Source organism: Pecten maximus, chromosome 6, assembly GCF_902652985.1.
Source record: "Pecten maximus chromosome 6, xPecMax1.1, whole genome shotgun sequence".
In the NCBI taxonomy this organism is placed as follows: Eukaryota; Metazoa; Mollusca; class Bivalvia; order Pectinida; family Pectinidae; genus Pecten; species Pecten maximus.
The window spans coordinates 47134962-47162144 of record NC_047020.1 but is presented as its reverse complement, the minus strand read 5'-3'; the positions used below and the strand labels follow the sequence as shown (position 1 = coordinate 47162144).

Here is a 27183-nt window from a genome sequence, read left to right as displayed (position 1 = left end):
GAGAAATAGCGATAACAAACTTCAATTGTCAAAATCCAAGATGGCAGCCTTTCGGCCATGTTGTTTTCCGATTGGTGTCAAAATGCCAATTGCATAACTAGGCACCAAAGGGAACCAACATATGAAATTTGAGAAAGATCCCTAGATTACTTTCTGAGAAATAGCGATAACAAACTTCATTGGCAAAATCTAAGATGACTGCACCGATGGGAATCTACATATGAAGTTTGAGAAAGATCCCTTCAGTACTTTCTGAGAAAAAACGATAACAAACTTCAATTGTCAAATCAAAGACGGCTGCCTGCCGGCCGTGTTGTTTTCCAATTGGTTTCAAAATATAATATGCATAACAAGGCACCAAAGGGAACCTACATATGAAATTTGAGAAAGATCCCTTCAGTACTTTCTGAGAAATAGCGATAACAAACTTCAATTGTCAAAATCCAAGATGGCTGCCTCTCAGCCATGTTGTTTTCCAATTGGTTTCAAAATGCCATTATAATAATAATATATTATTATTATAATTGAAAAATAGCGATAACAAACTTTCATTGGCAAAATCTCAATCTAATTAAAATATAGATGGTCATTCTCACTTCGTTACATGAACATCTAACAACATCCACTAAGGGGTCACGTTCTGATGACCTCTGAGATGTGTGTATTTCACTTTCAGGGCGAATTGGCATTTTGTCGATGTCATCGAAGCAAAACATTTCGTCACAGCATGCATCTGAAGCAAACCTTTTCGACACAGTATGTAGCTATATGCTTTATGGGACGAAATGACTTGAACCAAATTGACAGCTATTCACTAGTCATGCTAATTCGGACATATAAAATTCACTTCCAAGATTCTGGAAGTAGTCATTCCATTGGCTAATCCAAAAGGTCACCCTGACGTGACCCCTTATGGGATGTTGTTAGATGTTCATGTAAAGTAGTGAGAATGACCATCTAGATTTTAATTAAATTGGCAAAATCTATGACTGCACAGAGGGGAACCTACATATGAAGTTTGAGAAAGATCCCTTCATTACTTTCTGAGAAAGAGCGATAACAAACTTCAATTGTCAAAATCCAAGATGGCAGCCTTTCGGCCATGTTGTTTTCCTATTGGTGTCAAAATGCCAATTGCATAACTACATGTAGGCACCAAAGGGAACCTACATATGAAATTTGAGAAAGATCCCTTCATTACTTTCGGAGAAATAGCGATAACAAACTTCAATTGTCAAAATCCAAAATGGCTGCCTGTCGGCCATGTTGTTTTCCGATTGGTTTCAAAATGCAATATGCATAACAAGGCACCAAGGGGAACCTACATATGAAATTTGAGAAAGATCCCTTAAGTACTTTCTGAGAAATAGCGATAACAAACTTCATTGGCAAAATCTAAGATGACTGCACCGAGGGGAACCTACATATGAAGTTTGAGAAAGATCCCTTCATTACTTTCTGAGAAATAGCGATAACAAACTTCCATTGTCAAAATCCAAGATGGCTGCCTATCGGCCAGGTTGTTTTCCGATAGGTTTCAAAATGCAATATGCATAACAAGGCACCAAGGGGAACCTACATATGAAATTTGAGAAAGATCCCTTGATTACTTTCTGAGAAATAGCGATAACAAAATAAATATCAATCCTTTATAGCAATATAATCAAATTGCACCCTTTTCCCCGCTCCTGGGGCCCCAGGGGGTCAGCCCTATCATTTGTATAAATTTGAATTCCAACCACCTAAGGATGTTACCACTGAAATATCAATGACATACATTGCAAGTCGTTAATTCCATATTGCCAAATGAACCGACAGGCCTGGAGCCCTGATATTTGGCCTGTAGCTTGCTGGTATTAACCTCCATTCAAGGTCAGTGTTCAATAAGGCTAAAATCTTTATAGAACTGATTCTTATAAGAATAACAACTGTCAAAATCCAATATGGTCATCTGTCAGCTATGTTGTATTCCCTATCAAACTGAACGGGCACATCTAGGGATTAAGGGCAATCTACATGTGAAGTTTGAGAAATATCCCTTCAACTGTCAAAATTCATGAGGGCTGTTTGTCGGACATTTTGTTTTCCTGATCAAGCCCAAATTTGAATTAGCACACCTTGGTACCAAGGAGCGCCACGCATCTACAAGTGAAGTTTGAGAAATATACCTCCAGCAGTTTCCAAGAAATAGCGATAACAAGGACGAGCGGTAATTTGAATGGGTGGGCTAAAAGGTTCATACAAAATAACAAATATCTGAAACTGAGATAAAAATACTTTATTTACATAGTACAGTTCTTGAAATGATCCTGAATAACAATATTCATCAACTAGCTTTACTGTCAGGTCACACAGTGTAAGTTTCCATTGGCAAGATTTACACCAGCACCGAGTTGTCATTTATAAATGTTTAAACTACAACTGTTTGTCTGTAATCAGGTATAAAGTATTAGAAAATAGATAGAAGTTCAACTTTCCAGAGTAGTTCATATGATGTAAAAGTTCAACTTATCAAATTAGTTATTATGATGCAAAATTTCAACTTATCAAATATTGATGAAATGATTCTTACTACTGACTCTTAACAGCTCAACTTTAATTAAATATGTAATACAAATGAAAACCCGGTATATAATATTGAATAAATAAGTAACTACTAGTTAATGAACAAAACGTGCGAAAATCCTAGCAAATATTTATCACAGAATAACAAGTATAACTCAACTAGGACCACCTCCCAGCCAAAGTTTGTAGTGGACAAGATCTGACAAGAGACAATTTCACTGTCACAATTCTGTAGTCGACATGATCTGACCAGGTCCACCTCACTGTCACTAGTTTCTAGTCCATGATTTGTCTGACCGCTGGTCACTGCCACTACTGTAGTCTATGACTTGTGCTACTTTTCCTCACTGCTGAACCAGTGTTGTAACACAATGGCCAATATTAATAAACTTAAAATCAAGAGTTTATTGTTATTGAGGAAAGGCATAACCCTAGACAGCCGTAGTCACCGCTGCCTTCTCATGTACATCAGAATTCGTTTGATGCCATTTAGTCGCTCCTCATACGACCGCATGGCCAGCATGGTCATCTGTATGCGCGTATCTAGTGGCAGCACGGACAGCGTCCACCACAGCCACGAGCTGCCATTGGGATTGTTCTGGAAATCTTGTTCTAGGCCTGGCAGCTGTCCCAGGTGTCGGAGAATCTGTTCACGCTGCATACCGGCCAGATTGTCCAGCCAGGACTTCACTAACCAATACACTTCTGTCTGAAGGGCACTTACACCTGAAGTAGATCAAATCAAAATAGCCATAATACACCTTCTCTGGAGAAACTTTCTACTGAAAACTACAGCATCTTTTATTTTGTCATCACTTTGTTATAATAAATACCTAATTTGTAATATGAATGAATTAAGTTAAATTTCATATTTTTTGTATATATTATATAGGGGAAAAAAGAAATATATTAGAAACATAAGAGCCATGGCACTAAACCATCTGACAATTGAAACATTATATATAGAAAGCAAAATTAGAGCAAAGTTCATAAGAATAATTTTTATTTTCAAACTCGTAGGAGATCTTACCAATAATTACCAATCATAATCGATCTTGTCAATATATATCTACATACAAAGTTTCATCAAGCTTGGTTGAAATTTAGTCAAACTATTTTGTTCACAGGGTAATTATTGTTGACAGACGGACACCAGTAAACTGACAAACAATGGCTATAGGTGACCTCTAAAAACTGTACAAACAATGGCTATAGGTGACCTCTAAAAACTGTACAAACAAAGGCTATAGGTGACCTCTAAAAACTGTACAAACAATGGCTATAGGTGACCTCTAAAAACTGTACAAACAATGGCTATAGGTGACCTCTAAAAACTGTACAAACAAAGGCTATAGGTGACCTCTAAAAACTACAAACAATGGCTATAGGTGACCTCTAAAAACTGTACAAACAATGGCTATAGGTTATTATGACCTCTAAAAACTGTACAAACAATGGCTATAGGTCATTATGACCTCTAAAAACTGTACAAACAATGACTATAGGTCATTATGACCTCTAAAAACTGTACAAACAATGACTATAGGTCATTATGACCTCTAAAAACTGTACTTACGCTGATGGCTTTCCTCCGAGAGTGACTGATCTGTTAGGAACTCAACCTTAGCAGTATTATAGCCATCCCTGTGGCCTCTGCTGATGACCTTGAATCGCTTTCCTCCTATTGTGTCCACTAAAGAACGTCCATCAGAGAAGAATTGCACATCTCGAATCTCAAGCATACACCCAAATTCAGAAAATTCTCCCCTGAAATTGACAACAAAATACACTTTTTTTTTAACAAAATTTGTTCCGGTCACCCATGGATGTTTCAGTCTAAATATAGACCAAATCTTAAAAAAAAAAAAACGCTATAATTCTATTTATTTCCTTAAAATTGGTCCAGGGGTTTCAAAGAAGCCAAAAATGTAAATTGTTTAGAGATGGACAATGAATGGTGGATCATACAAACAAAAGGGTATTATAACAGGAACAAGGGCTACGATGTTAGGATATTTTCTGTTAGTCCGAGGGCTACAATGTCAGGATATTTTCTGTTAGTCCGAGGGCTACCATGTCAGGATATTTTCTGTTAGTCCGAGGGCTACAATGTCAATATATTTTCTGTTAGTCCGAGGGCTACGATGTAAGGATATTTTCTGTAAGTCCGAGGGCTACCATGATAGGATATTTTCTGTTAGTCCGAGGGCTACAATGTCAATATATTTTCTGTTAGTCCGAGGGCTACGATGTAAGGATATTTTCTGTAAGTCCGAGGGCTACCATGATAGGATATTTTCTGTTAGTCCGAGGGCTACAATGTCAGGATATTTTCTGTTAGTCCAAGGGCTAAGATGTCAGGATATTTTCTGTTAGTTCGAGGGCTACCATACCAGGATATTTTCTTTTAGTTCGAGGGCTACCATACCAGGATATTTTCTTTTAGTTCGAGGGCTACCATACCAGGATATTTTCTTTTAGTTCGAGGGCTACCATACCAGGATATTTTCTTTTAGTTCGAGGGCTACCATACCAGGATATTTTCTTTTAGACGAAGTGGACTATTGTAAAATTTTATGTCCTCTCACATATAACACAAATAATGAGCAACTTACTCAGAATCCCCGTTGCCTGTGCACATGCCGAACTGCCTTGTGCCAGACTCCATACATTGTCGTACCATAAGTCTGTAACGTGGTTCAAAGATGTGGAGTGGGCATGGGATCCCCGGGAAAGCCAGAGTACAAACAAACACAGGAATCTCATGTTGGTCCGTCACCATTCTGTATAAAACAAAAATAACAAATTCTTTTGGCTTTGTTTTCTACGTTTAACAATTTATTAACCTGATATACATCAAAGCAAATACCTTGACAAAGGAGGTGGTGCATAGGAGGGCTAAATCGGCCCACAGCGATTTTTTTCCCGGAAACATATTTTTGTCAAAAGCATAATATCCCCGATTATGCGGGAGGAATTAATTTCCATTCCTCAATGTATATATTCTTTTTTTGGTGATTTCATTATTTCCCCATCAAACTGCATAAGAAGCTAATGTTTTGACCACTAATTATTATAGAACACATTTTTATTTCCTATTTGTGAAACAAATTCACCCCATTTGTTTAAGGTTTAATTTTGTATATGAATCATCACGCTCTGTGACACTAAAATTAAATTTCAGCCTAATTTGATGTCTTCTTTGTGAAAATCATTGTTTTTAACTTTTCATTTAAAGTCTAATACCAGCAAAGATATTGATGGAGTACTATCAAAATTTCCGGTTAGAAATAATTTATGGATATTCATAAACATTTAATGAAACAAATTTATTTGGTGAATTACTGGATATGCCAAGATTTTATTATTGTTAAATGCATACACCCCCAACTTTGGACAACATATCAAAGTACCGAAAGTCCTGAAAAATAGAGGTAAATGCTTAAAATCCAACAAAAATAACAATGCAATCAGACTTTACTGCTTGTGTCAGACAGGGTGCTCCTTTTTAACCCTTGGTTTTTTAATACAATTTACTTCATGACCTTTCTTTGTATGCAAAAATCTTTTGTTATCCAGTAATTTTTGATGATTTTTTTTGGTTGTGTATTAAGATTAATATGCAAACATGTTTTTTAAAAGCAAAATTTGATAGTACTCCAACGATTATTACATTTTATCTACTTAACAAATAAAAGAAAATTTCAAGAAGGTAAATTTTTAACTGATAGTTTTGTTACAAAAGCTGTAATTACACTTTCTATTATATAAATTCATACTAAACACACATGTTTTTATAAAATATAACATCACATGAGACTATCAATGCAATATGAAATTTATCAAGTACTTTTGTACGAGAAATATATTGAATTTAAAAGGGAGGGTACACATTTTTTACAGAAATCATGTTAGGTGGCGCTGCGTATACAGCATTTGCCAATTTTCGTTTTAGTGTCTAATATGACATGTATTTGGTAAAAGTCTATCATAATATCATGCATTAAATAAGATTCGGCCGTGGGCCGCCATGCACCACCTCCTTTGAGCTATTTTTTTCTTTTTGATAATATTCCCCCTATTTGGTCCCCTCTCTCCGGCCCAAAGGAGCCACATCCTTTGTTTATGTCAAATCAGATCTCATTGCCAAATAATGCTCCAGACCAAATTCCATCATATTTCATTCAGGAAATTTAATGTTGACAAGGATGACGGACAAACAATAGACAAGCTTAAAAACCCAATTTCAGGTATCTGATAAAATCTAGTGCCGATCTGGAGGATCTCACTGGGAATGAGGCTACAGTAGAACAGGTTTACAACACCATACCTGGACAACTCTTCCATCTCATCCTCATGTATTTTTTTGCGTATTTCCAATTCTTCTCCAAAATAAGTTTCCACAATCCCAGCAATATTTTCTGTAATTGTTTGCCTTCTCTCCGCTAAGTACTGTAAACAAATATGAGAAATTATCATAAATATAGAGTGCATACAGTTATCAAAGAAAATTGACAACAGGGAAAGTTACAAACTCTTTATGTGAATTAACAAGTAAGGGTTGACAACAGGGAGAGTTTATAATCAAGAGTTGACAACAGGGAAAGTTTATAATCAAGAGTTGACAACAGGGAGAGTTTATAATCAAGAGTTGACAACAGGGAGAATTGACAACAGGCAGGGTTCATACGGATTTTGTCAAACCAAATTCAAGGCCTTTTCAAGGCTTTTTCAATGTCTTAATTAAATATTCAAGGCCCATTTTACCTGTCATCTAAGGGAGTTGACAACAGGCAGAGTTGACAACCAAGAGTTGACAACAGGCAGAGTTGACAACCAAGAGTTGACAACAGGGAGAGTTTATAATCAAAAGTTGACAACAGGCAGAGTTTACAACAATTGATGATATGACCTAACATCCAAGAGTTGACAACAGAGTTATCAACTATAAATATAAGTTTAAATATTTCTCGATTGTTTTGGTACATAAATGTATGCAGATTAAACAAGAGGCCCAGAGGGCCTGTATCACTCACTTAGATTTCATAAGATATGAAACAAGAATGATGATTAAGTATATTGTCACTGGTATTGCTATGTCAATATATCATAGGCATTTTATATGGGTACGTGAGGTTTTTATGCCAAAAAATACAATAATCCATGAAATGAAATTGACTTTTGGTGCAACCTCATAGGGAATCTGCTACCACACAAATGTGAGTGATATCCATTGCTTAGTTGAATTCAGAAAAGAAGTTGTTTAAACCAATTGACCCCTTTTGACCCTGCCCTCTGCACCCCGGGGGGTCAGTTCCTTCCTTTATAAAATTTTGAATCCTTAACCAAAAGGATGCTACCAGTCAAATATGAGCTGTTTCCGAAAAGAATTTGTTCATATCAATTTAGTCAAATTGACCCCTTTTAGCCCCACCCTCAGCCCCCTGGTGGGGTCAACCCGAAGATTTGTACAATTCTGAATCCCCACCCAGGGCTCAGATAGAATTTTTAGAACAACTAGGCACTGTGCCTAGTAACAATAGTACAAGCACTCGGCACTATTTGAAATCCACTTGGCACCAAATAGCTAACTTGTGATTTCATCTTGTTTTAAGTTAAGACTTTTATATTGTATGTCCTTGTGTGAGTGCATACATCTTATCATGTCTTAATAATATATTTAGTTATAGAAGAAAGAAAACATCACAAAATTATCTTTTGTTAGTTTTTAATCTCATAGAACCAGTACCTATAAAAAGTGTCAACTAAGTATCTGCAAGATTGGGGCACTCTGTACAATATTAACAGTTCGTGATACTCCAACAATGTTATAGGTTTTACATGTACACAGCGCAGTCGGCAAAATCATTTCCTATAGAAAAAGGGCCGACCAGCAGCCTCTTATATTATAGAAGTACAGTTCATGATATCTTAAATGTCGGATTTCGTCATCCATTCTTTATGGAATTACCCTTCACCTTTCACCCTCACTTGAGTCGTAAAGAAACTAAACAGGAATCTGCAACCTCAAAAAACACATACGCACTCGCCACACACAATCGTGCATATCGCACGCACAGGAGGCAGTCCATCTGTTAAATGAATCAAACCAAACTAAACCAAACACTTGTGTCATTTCGATCTCTAGTTTGCCGGACTTCCTCATTACCGTCATTTAACGTTCGTCAGTGATTTGTTTTGAAAAAGAAATCAACGAGCCGCTCGCTCGTTGTTGTAAAGGAAGTTGTGAAGAAACGCCCGCATGCGCACTGGTTTGTTAACAGCATCTCTTTATTATCAGACGCATGCTTTAGTAAATTACAAGCGTTTGAACGACCCGGCCCGTACTAGTGAAGTCATTTGTAAACACATGTCACGTTAGCCTAAGGTATGTGTATGGTTCATCTTATCGACATATTATGATATTAAAATCTTTTTAAAAAATGTCTTTGGATTAGTAACAATTCGACACAGTGTTATTACTGTGTGGTCTAAACTTTTGCTCGGCACTAGGACGAGTCTGACCCAACAGTTCACTCGACACTTGACTGTTTTGACCCGGGCAAGACGAGTGGACGAGTGGTTTATCGGAGCCCTGCCACCGCATAACTATGCTACCATACAAATGTGTGTGATATCCATTGCTTAGTTTCAGAGAAGAAGTTGTTTATATCAATTTAACCAAATTGACCCCTTTTGGTCCCGCTCCTCAGCCCCCAGGGGGTTGGCCCTGTCATTTGTTCAATTTTGAATTTGCAACCCAAGGGAATGCTACCAGTTAAATATTAGAGATGTCCATTGCTTAGTTTCAGAGAAAAAGTTATATATATCAATTCTGCCAAAATGACCCCTTTTGGCCCTGCTGCCTCTCAGCCCCGAGGAAGGTCGGCCCCACTTTTTTTTCAATTTTGAATCCGCACCCAATGGTGATGCTACCAGGCAAACATGAGCGATATCCATTGCTCGGTTTCAGTGACGTTGTTAATATCAATATAGATATATTGACCCCTTTTGGCCCTGCCCCTCAGGCCCCCAGGGGATCAGCCCACCCATTTGTTCAATTTCGAAACCTCACCCCATAGTGATGCTACCAGGCAAATAGGAGCAATATCCTTTGCTTGGTTTCAGAGAAGAAGTCGTTTATATTAATATTATTATATTAATTGACCCCTTTTGGCCCCGCCCCCCCCAGACCCCTGGGGGGTTAGCCCCACCATTTGTACAATTTTGAATCCCAGCCCAATAGTGATGTTTCCAGGCAAATATGAGTGATATCCAATGCTTGGTTTCAGAGAAGAAGTCGTTTATATTAATAGAGCCAAATTGACCCCTTTTGGCCCCGCCCCTCAGACCCCTGGGGGGTCTGCCCCACCATTTGTACAATTTGAGTCCCCACCCCATAGGGATGCTTCTGACCAAATTCTGATCAGTAGTTATGAAGAAGAAGTCAATTGTTGACGGACAGACAACTGACGGACGCTACAGTATGGCATAAGCTCACCTTGGTCCTTCGGATCAGGTGATCTAAAAATGGTTATTTTTCCAACCCAATTTTTTTGTTGAAATTTTTCAAACTCCATAGTTAAATTAAGCAAATCCCTTCTGTGTTTTTGTTAGTACACATTAATCAATATTTTGTGAATAAAATTTTCAGAAAAGATCTATCAAGTCCTTAAACATTATCAACGACGCTTGGTAATATTATACCTCAACAAGAGAGCTTTTGCAGAGTGGACACTGGGTGTGATGGTCAAGACATCGGTCAAGGCAATGACGACAGAAGGCATGACCACATGGTGTAGTGACGGGTTCGTAGAGGAGACGGTAACATAAACTACATTCAAAGTCTTCCTTGTTCAGAAGTTCAGGTCTGATCGCAACAGCATCCATCGGCAGTTTGGGGTCGTTTTCTGAACAAACAAAAAACAGAAATAACTATCAGAAAGTTCTATACACTTTTCAGACTTTTCATAGGTTATTGATTTCAACAGAAGAAAGTCTTTTAAATGAAATATTTCATCTTTTAAACAAATTTTTTTTATCCAATTATGATAGAGCAGTTCTTTCACATTTCTAGCAAGTACATATGTATCTAAATAAGCTTATGTCATGAAGCCACAAGATTGGCTAGGATGTCATGTAAATTGTGAATGTAACATTAAAGATTCACTCAATACATGAAAAAGCTATTCTAAGACAGTATATATATATATCTTTATCTCTACACCATTAGTTCTGTCACTATCACTGGACTCTCTACATCATTAGTTCTGTCACTATTACTGGACTATCTACACCATTAGTTCTGTCACTATTACTGGACTAACCTATAGGATTCTACACCATTAGTTCTGTCACTATTACTGGACTATCTACGCCATTAGTTCTGTCACTATTACTGGACTCTCTACACCATTAGTTCTGTCACTATTACTGGACTCTCTACATCATTAGTTCTGTCACTATTACTGGACTATCTACACCATTAGTTCTGTCACTATTACTGGACTAACCTATAGGATTCTACACCATTAGTTCTGTCACTATTACTGGACTATCTACGCCATTAGTTCTGTCACTATTACTGGACTCTCTACACCATTAGTTCTGTCACTATTACTGGACTCTCTACATCATAATTAGTTCTGTCACTATTACTGGACTATCTACACCATAAGTTCTGTCACTATTACTGGACTATCTACACCATTAGTTCTGTCACTATTACTGGACTAACCTATAGGATTCTACACCATTAGTTCTGTCACTATTACTGGACTATCTACGCCATTAGTTCTGTCACTATTACTGGACTAATCTATAGGATTCTACACCATTAGTTCTGTCACTATTACTGGACTATCTACACCATTAGTTCTGTCACTATTACTGGACTCTCTACACCATTAGTTCTGTCACTATTACTGGACTATCTACACCATTAGTTCTGTCACTATTACTGGACTATCTACACCATTAGTTCTGTCACTATTACTGGACTATCTACATCATTAGTTCTGTCACTATTACTGGACTGTCTACACCATTAGTTCTGTCACTATTACTGGACTATCTACACCATTAGTTCTGTCACTATTACTGGACTAACCTACACCATTAGTTCTGTCACTATTATTGGACTATCTACAACATTAGTTCCGTCACTATTACTGGACTATCTACACCATTAGTTCTGTCACTATTACTGGACTAACCTATAGGTTTCTACACCATTAGTTCTGTCACTATTACTGGACTAACATATATGTTTCTACACCATTAGTTCTGTCACTATTACTGGACTAACCTATAGGATTCTACACCATTAGTTCTGTCACTATTACTGGACTATCTACACCATTAGTTCTGTCACTATTACTGGACTAACATATATGTTTCTACACCATTAGTTCTGTCACTATTACTGGACTAACCTATAGGATTCTACACCATTAGTTCTGTCACTATTACTGTACTACCTACACCATTAGTTCTGTCACTATTACTGGACTAACCTATAGGATTCTACACCATTAGTTCTGTCACTATTACTGGACTATCTACACCATTAGTTCTGTCACTATTACTGGACTAACCTATAGGATTCTACACCATTAGTTCTGTCACTATTACTGGACTACCTACACCATTAGTTCTGTCACTATTACTGGACTATCTACGCCATTAGTTCTGTCACTATTACTGGACTATCTACACCATTAGTTCTGTCACTATTACTGGACTATCTACACCATTAGTTCTGTCACTATTACTGGACTAACCTGGCGGTCGGACTCGCAAAGTATACCAAATTGAATAACATTTACCCAATGATGCTTCCGACCAAATTTGATCAAAATCTATTCAGTCCTTTGTTCTAAGTAGCAATTTATATGAAAAAATGACGGACAACTGACGGATCGGCAAGTGATGACAGGCCATGGCATAAGTCCTTCAGACCAGGTGAGCTTAAAATCAATGGGCAGTAATGGTCTTTAATGGAACGCCCAGAATTACAAGAGAGAATCAACTTACCGTGTAGTTTAAAAGGTAAATCGTGTAACGGAGAATCAACTTACTGTGTAGTTTAAAAGGTAAATCGTGTAACGGAGAATCAACCTACCGTGTAGTTTAAAAGGTAAATCCTGTAACGGAGAATCAACTTACTGTGTAGTTTAAAAGGTAAATCGTGTAACAGAGAATCAACTTACTGTGTAGTTTAAAAGGTAAATCCTGTAACGGAGAATCAACCTACCGTGTAGTTTAAAAGGTAAATCCATTAACGGAGAATCAACTTACCGTGTAGTTTAAAAGGTAAATCCTGTAACGGAGAATCAACCTACCGTGTAGTTTAAAAGGTAAATCCATTAACGGAGAATCAACCTACCGTGTAGTTTAAAAGGTAAATCGTGTAACGGAGAATCAACCTACCGTGTAGTTTAAAAGGTAAATCCTGTAACGGAGAATCAACTTACTGTGTAGTTTAAAAGGTAAATCCTGTAACGGAGAATCAACCTACCGTGTAGTTTAAAAGGTAAATCCTGTAACGGAGAATCAACCTACCGTGTAGTTTAAAAGGTAAATACTGTAACGGAGAATCAACCTACCGTGTAGTTTAAAAGGTAAATCCTGTAACGGAGAATCAACTTACTGTGTAGTTTAAAAGGTAAATCGTGTAACGGAGAATCAACTTACTGTGTAGTTTAAAAGGTAAATCCTGTAACGGAGAATCAACTTACTGTGTAGTTTAAAAGGTAAATCCTGTAATGGAGAATCAACTTACTGTGTAGTTTAAAAGGTAAATCGTGTAACAGAGAATCAACCTACCGTGTAGTTTAAAAGGTAAATCCTGTAACGGAGAATCAACCTACCGTGTAGTTTAAAAGGTAAATCCTGTAACGGAGAATCAACCTACCGTGTAGTTTAAAAGGTAAATCCATTAACGGAGAATCAACTTACCGTGTAGTTTAAAAGGTAAATCGTGTAACAGAGAATCAACTTACTGTGTAGTTTAAAAGGTAAATCGTGTAACAGAGAATCAACTTACCATGTAGTTTAAAAAGTAAATCGTGTAACGGAGAATCAACTTACCGTGTATTTTAAAAGGTAAATCCATTAACGGAGAATCAACCTACCGTGTAGTTTAAAAGGTAAATCGTGTAACAGAGAATCAACTTACTGTGTAGTTTAAAAGGTAAATCGTGTAACGGAGAATCAACTTACAGTGTAGTTTAAAAGGTAAATCGTGTAACGGAGAATCAACCTACCGTGTAGTTTAAAAGGTAAATCGTGTAACAGAGAATCAACTTACTGTGTAGTTTAAAAGGTAAATCGTGTAACGGAGAATCAACTTACTGTGTAGTTTAAAAGGTAAATCGTGTAACGGAGAATCAACTTACTGTGTAGTTTAAAAGGTAAATCGTGTAACGGAGAATCAACTTACTGTGTAGTTTAAAAGGTAAATCGTGTAACAGAGAATCAACCTACCGTGTAGTTTAAAAGGTAAATCCTGTAACGGAGAATCAACTTACCGTGTAGTTTAAAAGGTAAATCCATTAACGGAGAATCAACCTACCGTGTAGTTTAAAAGGTAAATCCTGTAACGGAGAATCAACCTACCGTGTAGTTTAAAAGGTAAATACTGTAACGGAGAATCAACCTACCGTGTAGTTTAAAAGGTAAATCCTGTAACGGAGAATCAACCTACCGTGTAGTTTAAAAGGTAAATCGTGTAACAGAGAATCAACTTACCGTGTAGTTTAAAAGGTAAATCCTGTAACGGAGAATCAACTTACTGTGTAGTTTAAAAGGTAAATCCTGTAACGGAGAATCAACCTACCGTGTAGTTTAAAAGGTAAATCCTGTAACGGAGAATCAACCTACCGTGTAGTTTAAAAGGTAAATCGTGTAACGGAGAATCAACTTACTGTGTAGTTTAAAAGGTAAATCGTGTAACGGAGAATCAACCTACCGTGTAGTTTAAAAGGTAAATCGTGTAACAGAGAATCAACTTACTGTGTAGTTTAAAAGGTAAATCGTGTAACGGAAAATCAACTTACTGTGTAGTTTAAAAGGTAAATCGTGTAACGGAGAATCAACTTACTGTGTAGTTTAAAAGGTAAATCGTGTAACGGAGAATCAACCTACCGTGTAGTTTAAAAGGTAAATCGTGTAACAGAGAATCAACTTACTGTGTAGTTTAAAAGGTAAATCGTGTAACAGAGAATCAACTTACTGTGTAGTTTAAAAGGTAAATCGTGTAACGGAGAATCAACCTACCGTGTAGTTTAAAAGGTAAATCGTGTAACAGAGAATCAACTTACTGTGTAGTTTAAAAGGTAAATCGTGTAACGGAGAATCAACTTACTGTGTAGTTTAAAAGGTAAATCGTGTAATGGAGAATCAACTTACTGTGTAGTTTAAAAGGTAAATCGTGTAACAGAGAATCAACCTACCGTGTAGTTTAAAAGGTAAATCGTGTAACAGAGAATCAACCTACCGTGTAGTTTAAAAGGTAAATCGTGTAACGGAGAATCAACTTACTGTGTAGTTTAAAAGGTAAATCGTGTAGTGGACTGGATGGGGAGGCACCACTTATATTCCTGGTACGTTTTTGACCTTGACAGGGTGGTGACTGCGATCTCGACCGTCTCGGTTCAAGGAGAGGCGACCCACGTCTGGAGTTTGGGGCAGATACGGCTGTAAATGGAAAGGTATTCAACCTGATAGGTGGTGTGCATTAGACATCCAAATAAAGCAAGCAGTATAAATATAAAATGGCAGGTGATAAGACATTTTTTTCTGGGATTTTTAAGTGAATTGCCATTGCCATAATATATATAGCTATGATTCTTTAATTCTAAGATTAATTAATCTGTGATGTCCATCATGTTTCTTGATAAACCACATCACGATTCCCTATATATAAGATTCCTGTGAATTACTCTCCTAGTTTATTTTTGTTCCTAAGTTTTACTCAATTAACTGCTTCTTTTCTCTCAATATATCAATTGATTTGTATCATAAGATATTTGACAAGTTTAGTTCGAAGAACCTTGTCCCGGAAATTTAATTTGTTACCAATGAATGGCCGGGCCTACCTTATCAGTTCCGGTGACTTGTTGAATTGCATGTTCATTTTATATACTGTGTACAAGCATTTCACTATCGACTGATTTAGAACATGCTACCTCATTATTGCTATCAGAATGTCTGTTCCAGAAACAAGCTAGCTTAAGGTTTTGCCTCATAACACTTCAACCAACACACCTGTTTTTGTTTGGCTTATTTCTTGGAAATGATGTCAATTTTTATAAACCAAAGAGCTTGAGGTGACTTTCCAAAGTCCTATCAACCAAAGTGACTACAAGTTTCTTCCCCTAACACCAACAAGGCAGCAAGCATATAATTTGCACAGAAAAAAAAATCAGAATACCCAGGGATATACAGTGGAATTTCGTTAACTCGAAGTCGACGGGACCACGAAAAAACTTCGAGTTATCCGAGTGTTCGAATTAAGCGAGTTATCGTTTTTGGTGAAAAGTTTGGTCAATATTTGTCAACATTATATAATCATTATAACTTCGCTCTGTCGCTCATCAGTTTAGTGTGAAGACTGGTCAATACATGTAAATATATATGTAATGTTTCGTAATGTCACTTGTAATTTGGTGTAGTTTTGCCGATATACAGTCACGATAAAGTTTCTTTCACTTAGTCACTTCAACAACGATCTGATGTGCAAGTCATGTTTGCAAAAGGTAAACGATAAAACGGAATTCGACAAAATAACAAGTTATTAATGTCAAAACAAATAACCGTTTAAGTTTAACACAGATTGCATACAAAACGTAACAGAACCATTACCTTTTATTGGACATATATAAAATACTGTTTGATCGGCCTACTTACTTTTTATTGATAACCACGCCATTTCCATGTGTATTAGCACCGGAAGTTGGGCTGCGCATGTGCGTATAAAATGTTACTGTAATTGAGTTGGCGTTTTATCCGATTTAATAGACAGCACTGACCGTTACAGTTGTACTCTGAACACCTCGGCAGTAATTACGCTATTGTTTCAGCAGTTTAAAGATTTAATAGGCGCCGGTGACTGTGTCATATCTACACCTGTAAAAACATCAGCCGGGTAGATCTACCGGTGTGTCAGAGATTAGTTCCGCTTGAGCGAACGGGTAGATGAGTTGTTGACTATCGTGTGTACTGATATCGGCGACCGCCTTGGAAAATTTCCTGATGTAAGTAAAGCAGTACTTTTTATCACCAAGACTTGTTGTTATAAGATTCAACCGACAATTTCTTCTATGAATTTATGAAACACTTATAATAGCATGTAGGTTAGTAGTGCCGATATGTTCAGTACAGTATTACAAACGGAATTTAGCTCTTAAGAAATGTCGGCGTTTGCCACCGATCGACGAAAATTATACTTAGAGTTATTCGAACATTTCAAGTAGGATTTTTATTGTTGGGATCAAATTTTTACTTCGTATTATCCGAGTTTTTCGAGTTATCCGAATTCGAATTTCCGAGTTTTTTTACTCGGAAATTTTTTTACTAAGATAAAGAGATAATTCGGCCGGGACCGGCGAGGTACTTCGAGTTAAGCGGGGTATTCGTGTTATCCGAGTTCGAGTTAACGAAGTTCCACTGTATATAGCAGGTTATTGTTTATAATTTTAACTGGTTTTCCACAATTTATTTTAAACAAATGTCAACAAACATATAAAGCATGAACCATATTACTAAATCACACACAAAAACAGACGGAGATAAGATTGTCTAGTGTACATGTGTTGTTTACGGTCCCATCCTCCACTAATCAGGATTTATCATAGAATAATAAGATTGTCTAGTGTATTGGTTCCGGTCCCATCCTCAACTAATCAGGACTGATCATAGAATAATAAGCGACATTTTGATTCCCTCAAGAGTTCTGAATGATTTTTTTCTTGCGAAATTTGGTGATGATCATATTTAGTCGTTGTTCCACAGCACGTAATGAAATTTGAAACTACACTCTATAAAACAAATCAAAATGTAGTAATTACAATGGTCTTTTCCTGACAAAATCTTTAAATTACTTTCTTGCATGATTCATTTATCGTGTTATGCAGAAATCAATTTGCTGAATCACTTACAATAAAAAGATTTCTCAGCCTCATCCTGACAGCATCCTGAAGAGCTTGCTGAAGAATTTGGAATCGCCTCATACAGGTCGGGCTATAAATAAAAACAAGAGGTCCAGAGGGTCTTAAAGATCATTTGACACTTACAGATTTTATATCACAAAGATTACTGTGACCTAGAACTATTTGCTGTAAATGTGCTAATTATCAATAAAAGAAAAATATTTTGAATTGCAATTCCGTATAATTTTGAATTTTGACAGCTTTTTGCAATATCTGTGACATTTTTGATGGTTTGACCTGGATATATTGCACACACCTTTATAAGAGCAGATTCTTTAAAACGTAACACAAACCACTGTGAAAGGATTTTGAATTTTTTATCTTTGACCCCTGTGACCTTTAATGAAGGTAAAGGTCAACAACCATACATTGCTGTTGATATGCCAATAATCAAGCGTGAAAATAGGAACCTTTCAAGTGCCATTTTGGGTGATTTTGGAATTTTGGCAAGAAAAACATTTTTTTTTTTTTCCAAAGTGCCATAACTGTCATTTTTCATCTGATGGCCATAAAACTGGCACATTCTGTTTTTCAGTGTCAAAAATGTGATATGTTAACTAATGAAGGATGATGGAAAATGCACAATGACAGACAAAACCGAATTGGAAAAGGTCACTGAGCTTAGCTAAGGTGACCTTAACATGTATACATAATTATAATAACTTTATCCTACATTAATTAAGCCATTTTCTGTTTCATGAATAAGTGTCAAAGTCTGAGTGATAATAAGGATTCCTCCTATAATTTCACTGAAGAAACTTAACAACAACAGTACATTTAATATTTCTGGTATCCCTTCACTACTAAACAACAACAGTACATTTAATATTTCTGGTATCCCTTCACTACTTAACAACAACAGTACATTTAATATTTCTGGTATCCCTTCACTACTAAACAACAACAGTACATTTAATATTTCTGGTATCCCTTCACTACTAAACAACAACAGTACATTTAATATTTCTGGTATCCCTTCACTACTAAACAACAACAGTACATTTAATATTTCTGGTATCCCTTCACTACTTAACAACAACAGTACATTTAATATTTCTGGTATCCCTTCACTACTAAACAACAACAGTACATTTAATATTTCTGGTATCCCTTCACTACTTAACAACAACAGTACATTTAATATTTCTGGTATCCCTTCACTACTAAACAACAACAGTACATTTAATATTTCTGGTATCCCTTCACTACTTGCCCCACTTTTTATTTTAAAGTAAATCTACCTTTTCAAAGAGAGGCATGTGTTCCTGGTTGGTAACGGCAAATGATGTTGCTGTGGTAACAGTTTCTGTTATAATGTTTTTTAATGTCTTTATGGTATCCATAGCCATATTGGGCTGGAGAAAGGCAGAACTGAAGTTGGATTTGATCAGCTGTTGGAGCTTGGCTGGACTGAGCGGGCTTGAGAGGACTCCTGTTTTGGGGTCATTTGAAGGCAAAGGTGAGAAAATTTTGTGGAGTGCCTGTAATAAGAAATGGTTGTTTTAGTTTCATCCGTTTACTTATATATACTTAATTATTATTACCTTATGACATTCCGTCCCCTTTATTAAAAACAAGTTATTTCTCAATAATGAAATGTTACATGCATTTTAACCATGGACACAAAATACTTTGAGGTAAAATAAAGACAATTGTAATTCAAGACACTTACATATTGATATTCATGGTGGCCACCCTCTAGAGATGCCAAAGTGAGAGAACTCCCACCAATGGCTTAACATGATTTGGAGGGAGAATTGTTTCTAGAAAACGTGAGATTTTGTTTCGTGTTGCTTGAGAGAGGTCTTCGTGGGAGAAAGCTTTAAATATCGTGAGTCTCCCATCGAGGACATGAGATGTGGCCACCCTTGATATAAATGAGAGGTGGCAACCCTGGATATAAATGAGAGGTGGCCACCCTTGATATTAATGAGAGGTGGCAACCCTCGATAATGATGAGAGGTGACAACCCTGGATATTGATGAGAGGTGGCAACCCTTGATAATGATGAGAGGTGACAACCCTGGATATTGATGAGAGGTGGCCACCCTTGATATTAATGAGAGGTGGCCACCCTGGATATCAATGAGAGGTGGCAACCCTGGATATTAATGAGAGGTGGCAACCCTGGATATTGATGAGAGGTGGCAACCCTTGATAATGATGAGAAGTGACAACCCTGGATATTAATGAGAGGTGGCCACCCTGGATATTAATGAGAGGTGACAACCCTGGATATTAATGAGAGGTGACAACCCTTGATAATGATGAGAGGTGACAACCCTGGATATTGATGAGAGGTGACAACCCTGGATATTGATGAGAGGTGACAACCCTGGATATTGATGAGATGTGACAACCCTGGATATTGATGAGAGGTGGCAACCCTTGATAATGATGAGAGGTGACAACCCTGGATATTGATGAGAGGTGGCCACCCTTGATATTAATGAGAGGTGGCCACCCTGGATATCAATGAGAGGTGGCAACCCTGGATATTAATGAGAGGTGGCAACCCTGGATATTGATGAGAGGTGGCAACCCTTGATAATGATGAGAAGTGACAACCCTGGATATTAATGAGAGGTGGCCACCCTGGATATTAATGAGAGGTGACAACCCTGGATATTAATGAGAGGTGGCAACCCTGGATATTAATGAGAGGTGGCCACCCTGGATATTAATGAGAGGTGGCAACCCTGAATATTAATGAGAGGTGGCAACCCTGGATATTAATGAGAGGTGGCAACCCTGGATATTGATGAGAGGTGACAACCCTGGATATTAATGAGAGGTGGCCACCCTGGATATTAATGAGAGGTGGCAACCCTGGATAATAATGAGAGGTGGCAACCCTGTATATGTATATTAGACCTATGTTACAGGGAAACCTGCCATACTTTACTCTGTTTCAAGCTTTTTACACCCCCAATTTCGTTTAGAATTGATTTTCATTAATGTTGTACATGAAGAACACACAAAAAAAAAAAATCAAATTTAAAAACTTCATTTACTTTTACTTCACAATAGTAAATCAAGTGTTTCAACTGACTTTAGATAAGTAGGTTTTAGCTAGGTTGACTGAAGGATCCATGGCTAGACACTGAAGTAAGACAACGACTGCATCTCCATAACGACCCAGGCCATACAGAGCACATCCTTTCCGGAAATAGCCCTGAAATTCCAACAACAGAAAATTAACCCTTAATTAATAATACAGTAATAACACAAGAGGCCCAAAGGTCCTGAATCGCTCAAATGCCCAGTAAGGAAGTATGGTAAATAACTATTTCCATTTTTTGTTGTTGACCATAATATGTAATCTGATACATAACACTTTAAACAGATGTGAAATGATTCACTGATGCATTGGTGAATCGTAATGTAGGGTTTTACATAGATACATTGTCTATGTCAGTTAATGGTGTTAACCAAAAGTTACCTCTGATGGTGTTTTGTGTTGGCCATAATCAATTCAAAACCCATTACATGTTATGTGAAGCATGTTGTTGATCCTGTGAAGCATATATAATGGTTTAATGGCCATATTTCACGATGGCAACCTGGAAAACAGGCCAAGGTCATATATTATGCACAAGAGTCTTCTTGAACATGAGAAGTTTATTAGAGTTTTTAATATATTTGACCGCTCTGGTCTTGAAAATAGGTGAAGTCATTTATATGAGGAAACTTTTTTAAAATGTACTCTTCCCCATGAACCAACCGGCCAAATATTTGTTCTTAGTTGCTGATAGTTTTTTAGAAGAAGTTAAAAGTCAATGGACAGACAGAGTAGCCCCACCCATCACCATAACATAAACTCACTGGCACTCCGTGTTATGTGACCTGATGACAATAACTTGACTTCAATACACAGGAAAGGCCTTTTGAGAGATTAAGATCAACACATACCATTGGGCCATAATTAAATGACCATAGCTGTTGATATGACATTTAATTAACAGTACTAAATCAAACATTACCTTGGGCCATAATTAAATTACCATAGCTGTTGATATGACATTTAATTAACAGTACTAAATCAAACGTTACTTTGGGCCATAATTAAATGACCATAGCTGTTGATATGACATTTAATTAACAGTACAAAATCAAATGTTACCTTGGGCCAGTCAGGTCTAAGCCTGATGACATGTTCACCATCTCTTAAAGCTTCCTCATTTTTGTCCAAGGACACAAAAGCATGTGATCGGTTGCTCAACAAAAGATGATCATTTGGTGCTGAAATACAAATTTTAAAATATATAACTTCATAGTAACAAAGCTTCAATTGGCCTATAACAGGCAAGTTTCCATATTTTACACAAGTTTATTAGTGTTTTATGCAAGGACTAAGATAATAAGAATTTATTCTATTTGTTAAACACTCACATTTTTTAAAATTTCATTTTCCTAACTGGTACATCATACTTCGATTGCAGTTAAGTCCCATATGTAAAGCTCGAAATAACGTTAGAGCAATGGAGGGTATTATCGTCAGGCGGTAGTTATCATCAGTTTTTACCTATGTTTTGAATATTTCATTAAATGATTCACTGAAGTTGCTGTAGTTTTCAGTTCTGATGTGAAGTTCTGCAGCGACTGCTAAGTTGACCTGCGTTTTACATAAATAACCTAGTCTTTAAGAAGACCCAATTCTTTGTTCCAAATTTAAGATTTAATTTTTAAAAGATCAGTATATGATTTTTGTCTTCCAAGTTTCATCTGATATTTATAGATATCGTAATTGTATTATCATACGTAACATTGATGCTGAATGTAATGTTCACTGTTACAAAGTGATTGATGAAAACTTGAGCAGCATGTGCACAAACCCAAAACATTCCGACAATGATATTTGCCCTGATGACATATTTGTTCCGACAATGATATTTGCCCGGATGACATATTTGTTAACAGTTTAAATGCATTTTTTTTGTTTATCAATGTATGTTCTTTAAATGTAGATGATATGTTTATGTTTATTACAATAAACATTTCAAAGTTCATGAAAATATTGACGGTGACAAGAACTGCCTCCATCTGACGATAACTGCCTCTGTTCGACCGGAAATACAAATAAAGTATATGCTCCCTCGTATAAGTGGCAAACGCTCAATGAGTCGGACACAGGTAAACACAACACTGGACTAAAATTTAACCTACAACAGATATTTTATTTTTTGAACAGCATTCACTGGCAATGAAGCCATGATAAGCTTAACCTGACGATAATACCATCAATTGCTCTAATGAATATTTTTACGAAAAAAAAGTTAATTTCCTACTTTAAGTTACATTCCTTCTTGCATTGAACACTTAAATATTACACAAACTAAGCTATAATACAGCTAAATTTCCATTCAGGTCCCTTTCAGATAGTAGGTGGCTATTCCGGATCAGTTACTCCTGTATTTGCCTACCTTCAAACGTATTATCTGATATTTTATGTTTATTTATAAAACGAACTTGAGTTAGCTTAAGGTTCAGTAATCTTGTTCCCCCTTTTTGACTTTTAAAACTCAAATACTACGGAATTACAGGGAACACACTCACATGGATTACAGACTTTCTGACACAGCACCCAAACAGTATTACTTGAAGGGAAACAATCGGACAAAGTCCAAGTCACCTCAGGAGTACCTCAAGGAACCTGCTTGGGCCCCATACTTTTCCTCATATACATCAACGACCTACCAGACTACATCAAACACAGCACCCTCAGACTCTTCGCCGACGATAGCATCATCTACAAGACAATCCACAACATAGACGACGCACACAAATTACAACAAGACATAAACGCAGCAGGACAGTGGGAACAAGACTGGCTCATGAAATTTCACCCAAACAAATGCAACATCATATCCACCTCAAACAAACGCACCAAAACAACATATAACTACAAACTACACGACCACATACTGCAACAAGTCGACGCCAGCAAATACTTAGGACTCACATTACAGAAAAAACGCAAATGGGATACACACATCAATAACATCACTGCAAATGCCAACAGATCACTGGGCTTCCCAAAACGCAACCTGAAAATAAACTCACAACATATAAAAGAACATGCATACAAAGCCCTAGTGAGACCCAAACTAGAATACTGCTCTTCCATATGGGACCCGCACAACACAAACCAAATCAATCAAATAGAAAAAATTCAACGCAGAGCAGCACGATACGTACAAAACAGATACCACAACACAAGATCAGTACAAGACATGATGGACAAACTCAACTGGCCCACACTTCAAACACGTAGACTCAAGACCAGACTCATACTTTTATACAAAATCATTCACCATCATGTCGTAATAGACCCACACGGCATGGTATCCAGACGTTTCGCTCCCAACACGTATCGCACCAAGTCGGTTCGCTACCCAACAGGGACGGTTCGCACCACAAAAATAAAATAAAAAGGACGGTTCGCCCCCAGTGAAACATGTTTATTGAAATAGAAAATGATTAAACTTATACATTATTATTAACATTATATTTTGTTTGACCGTGTTTTTATTGTTTTGTACCTTCGTTACTGGTGTAAATACTTTGCTATGTTTGTGTTGTAGCTTCCCTTCGTACAGTCGTTAATGTTTGTGCGAAGCCACATCCGAGTTGTTATTAGCGGTGTACCTAATGACTGACCAGGGACATTTTGCAAGCCCAGGATTTCGTTAATGAAGAATTTTTTGATATTTTTTTCTGTAACATACTTACAGAGACATATATAGACCATTATCTAACACCATGCAAAATTTCACTTCGATCGAATGATTGCATAATACGGAAATGTACCTCTGAAGTTGCAGTGCAGCGTGCACTCGGGTGTCGAGGGACATTTTGCATACAGATTATACATTTATCTAACACCATGCAAAATTTCACTTCAATCAGACGAGCGTATATTATTGTATTTTGTTATTGAATCCAGCCTTCGGTGATCACTTCACTGTCCGGGCCATTTTATATCTACCTGTGATCTGACAAAGTAATCCCGTAGCACCGCCCACCTGCGGTGTGACCGGTAATTGTATTGGTTTACATAACAACTTGACATGTTCCTGTTAATTGATTATATTACATATTGCAACCCGGAATAAAATACACATAAAAACTTACTATTTCATCAGTTACGATTATTCCTTCAGTTACAGTTTCAGTTCAGTAATTAGAACGTTTAATAACACCGTAAACTTTGTGTTCTAAAATAAATACGAAAACTGTAATTCTAAGTTAAATGCTAACATTCTTTTTTACAACATAAACAGTTTTAATGAGTGACAAGCCCACGTGTTCGGCTAATCTAGCTAGACACTCGCTAGATAACGTACAATCATAGGCAAAAATATATATTGTTTTTAGTATTCTAGTACAATTAATGACTTAAAAATGAATATATCAATTATTTATCAATCTCCTGCGAATCAAATAGAATATTAACATAAGCTTTAGGCTTGTTTTCGAATCAACTTTGCTGTTTACAAAATATAATACTGTTTAAACCAATCAAATAGAATATAACACATCATGACAGAATTAATTGTTACGTAAAAACTCCGTCGTTATATCTGATAAAATCTTGTACTGCTGCAACAACACGTGTACAAATAATCATCAATTACTATTATTGGTGACTACGTAATACGTACGATTGGCTTCTTGAAATATTAGTTCTATAGATTCGAGTTGTGCATGTTCGGGATTTCGTGAAAAGGGAGTAAATAAAAAAAAATAGTAAAAACAAATTTACGAGAAAATGGAGTATATATATATAATATATCTCCGAGATGAGATGTATCTATGCATATCAGTTATCAGACTCGCCCAATTTCCTGTAAAAAGAAAACCCCACAAAAAATGATAACAATATTAACGACTATAGTATCAAAATAACACAACATTAACTATTATTAAGGTTTAAAACAAGTGAAAAAATTAGAGTGCGAAACGTCTTCTCATAGGGTGCGAAACGTCGTGGTGCGAAACGTCTTGGGGGCGAAACGTCGTGGTACGAAACGTTTTGGGTGCGAAACGTCCGACATTCTATACATGCACCCAGCTGACCCTAGGACAAGGCAAACACACCCCTACACATTCAGACACCTATCTGCCACCAATGACACATATAAATACTCCTTTTTCCCACACACAATAACACAATGGAACCTCCTCCCGGTGGCAGCAGTACAATGCACTACACTAGAGATCTTCAAGGCACATATACAAAATGCAGCCCTTGATGATCTCAAACACACACCATAAACACACCACCAAATGCTTTTATCTTATAGTTTCCACTAAAAAAAAATTTAAAAAAAAAACCTCTCACTGTACCCAAATCCCTGCACCTTTTCTTTTAAGAGCATTGGCAACGCCTCCCACTAGCCGTAATCGTCATTTTTTGACGGAGGCCGAACGACAAAAGAAGAAGAAGAAAACCAAGACTCGATGTGTTTACATTTTACCGGAAGTTGATGTCTTATGTAAGCTTTAAACTTCCGGTGTGTGACATCTCTTATGAAACATGTTATTTTGTGGAATATCCGGCTAATTATACAATATACGTGAGAATATTATTACAAACCTAATGAAATTGCCTCATTATAAAGACATATTGCTTTCTCGAAGTCCCTTTTCTCAAAGTAAACGTTCCCATCCGCTTTCAATTGGAGTGCTCTACATTCTGACGGAAACCACACTTCAACTGCCTGCTTTAAAAGAACATTTGTCTTGATAGACGAAACGTTTAAGTGATTTACTGTCCCACACTTTTTGCATGGTCTTGACTGTTCTCTTTCCAAACATTTCCGACAGAACGTGTGTCCACACGGAATCGTCACAGGGTCGTTAAGTAATCCTCGACACAACACACAGGTGAAAATACAGTTTTTGTTCATCATGGCGTCTTCAACAACAGAGTCTTGTTTTACAGTGTCCACAAGGGCCGTCACCAAATGTTTTAATAGCCCTGGTCGTACGGAATTTGTCAAACGAAAAGCGCTGCAATAAGATTCAAAAGCTCTTTCAAAATGTCCACTTCTAGCAAAACTATCCGCTAATCCAAAGTAAAGCTCAGATGACGGGCCATTTTCTCTTATGGTTCTCTCGTATACGTCGGCAGCTAGTTCAAAATTGTTTGTGCTGAATGCTTGCTTGGCAAGATCAACCATTTTTATAGCCTCTAAGGATAAAACCGACTTGAGCTCTGCCTCACATATCACTCACTTCGACATACACGCATACAATGTGATGAGCCTTACACAACTGTCATATGACCTTATACTTGAATCTGATTGGCTGGCGGAATCTGAGCGGGGTCAGTGTTCGACCTTTGTTAGTGCACTTTTATATAACTGTTATAAAAGGAAGCTAATTATTATTCAAGGACAAA

At 36.9% G+C, this 27183-nt stretch overlaps 1 protein-coding gene across 1 annotated transcript; it reads right to left on the bottom strand.

Annotated features, from left to right (window-relative positions):
- Positions 1-2262: 2262 nt before the first annotated feature.
- On the bottom strand, positions 2263-27048 carry LOC117329923 (LON peptidase N-terminal domain and RING finger protein 3-like). Its single transcript, XM_033888156.1, has 11 exons — positions 26377-27048; positions 21901-22019; positions 20830-20952; positions 19019-19258; positions 17727-17808; positions 15109-15264; positions 10273-10475; positions 6896-7017; positions 5181-5348; positions 4142-4332; positions 2263-3291 (listed from the first exon to the last, which is right to left on the bottom strand). Exons 1-11 carry the CDS (start codon positions 26960-26962, stop codon positions 3011-3013), a joined length of 2271 nt encoding a protein of 756 aa, XP_033744047.1. The 5' UTR covers positions 26963-27048; the 3' UTR covers positions 2263-3010.
- Positions 27049-27183: the final 135 nt, after the last annotated feature.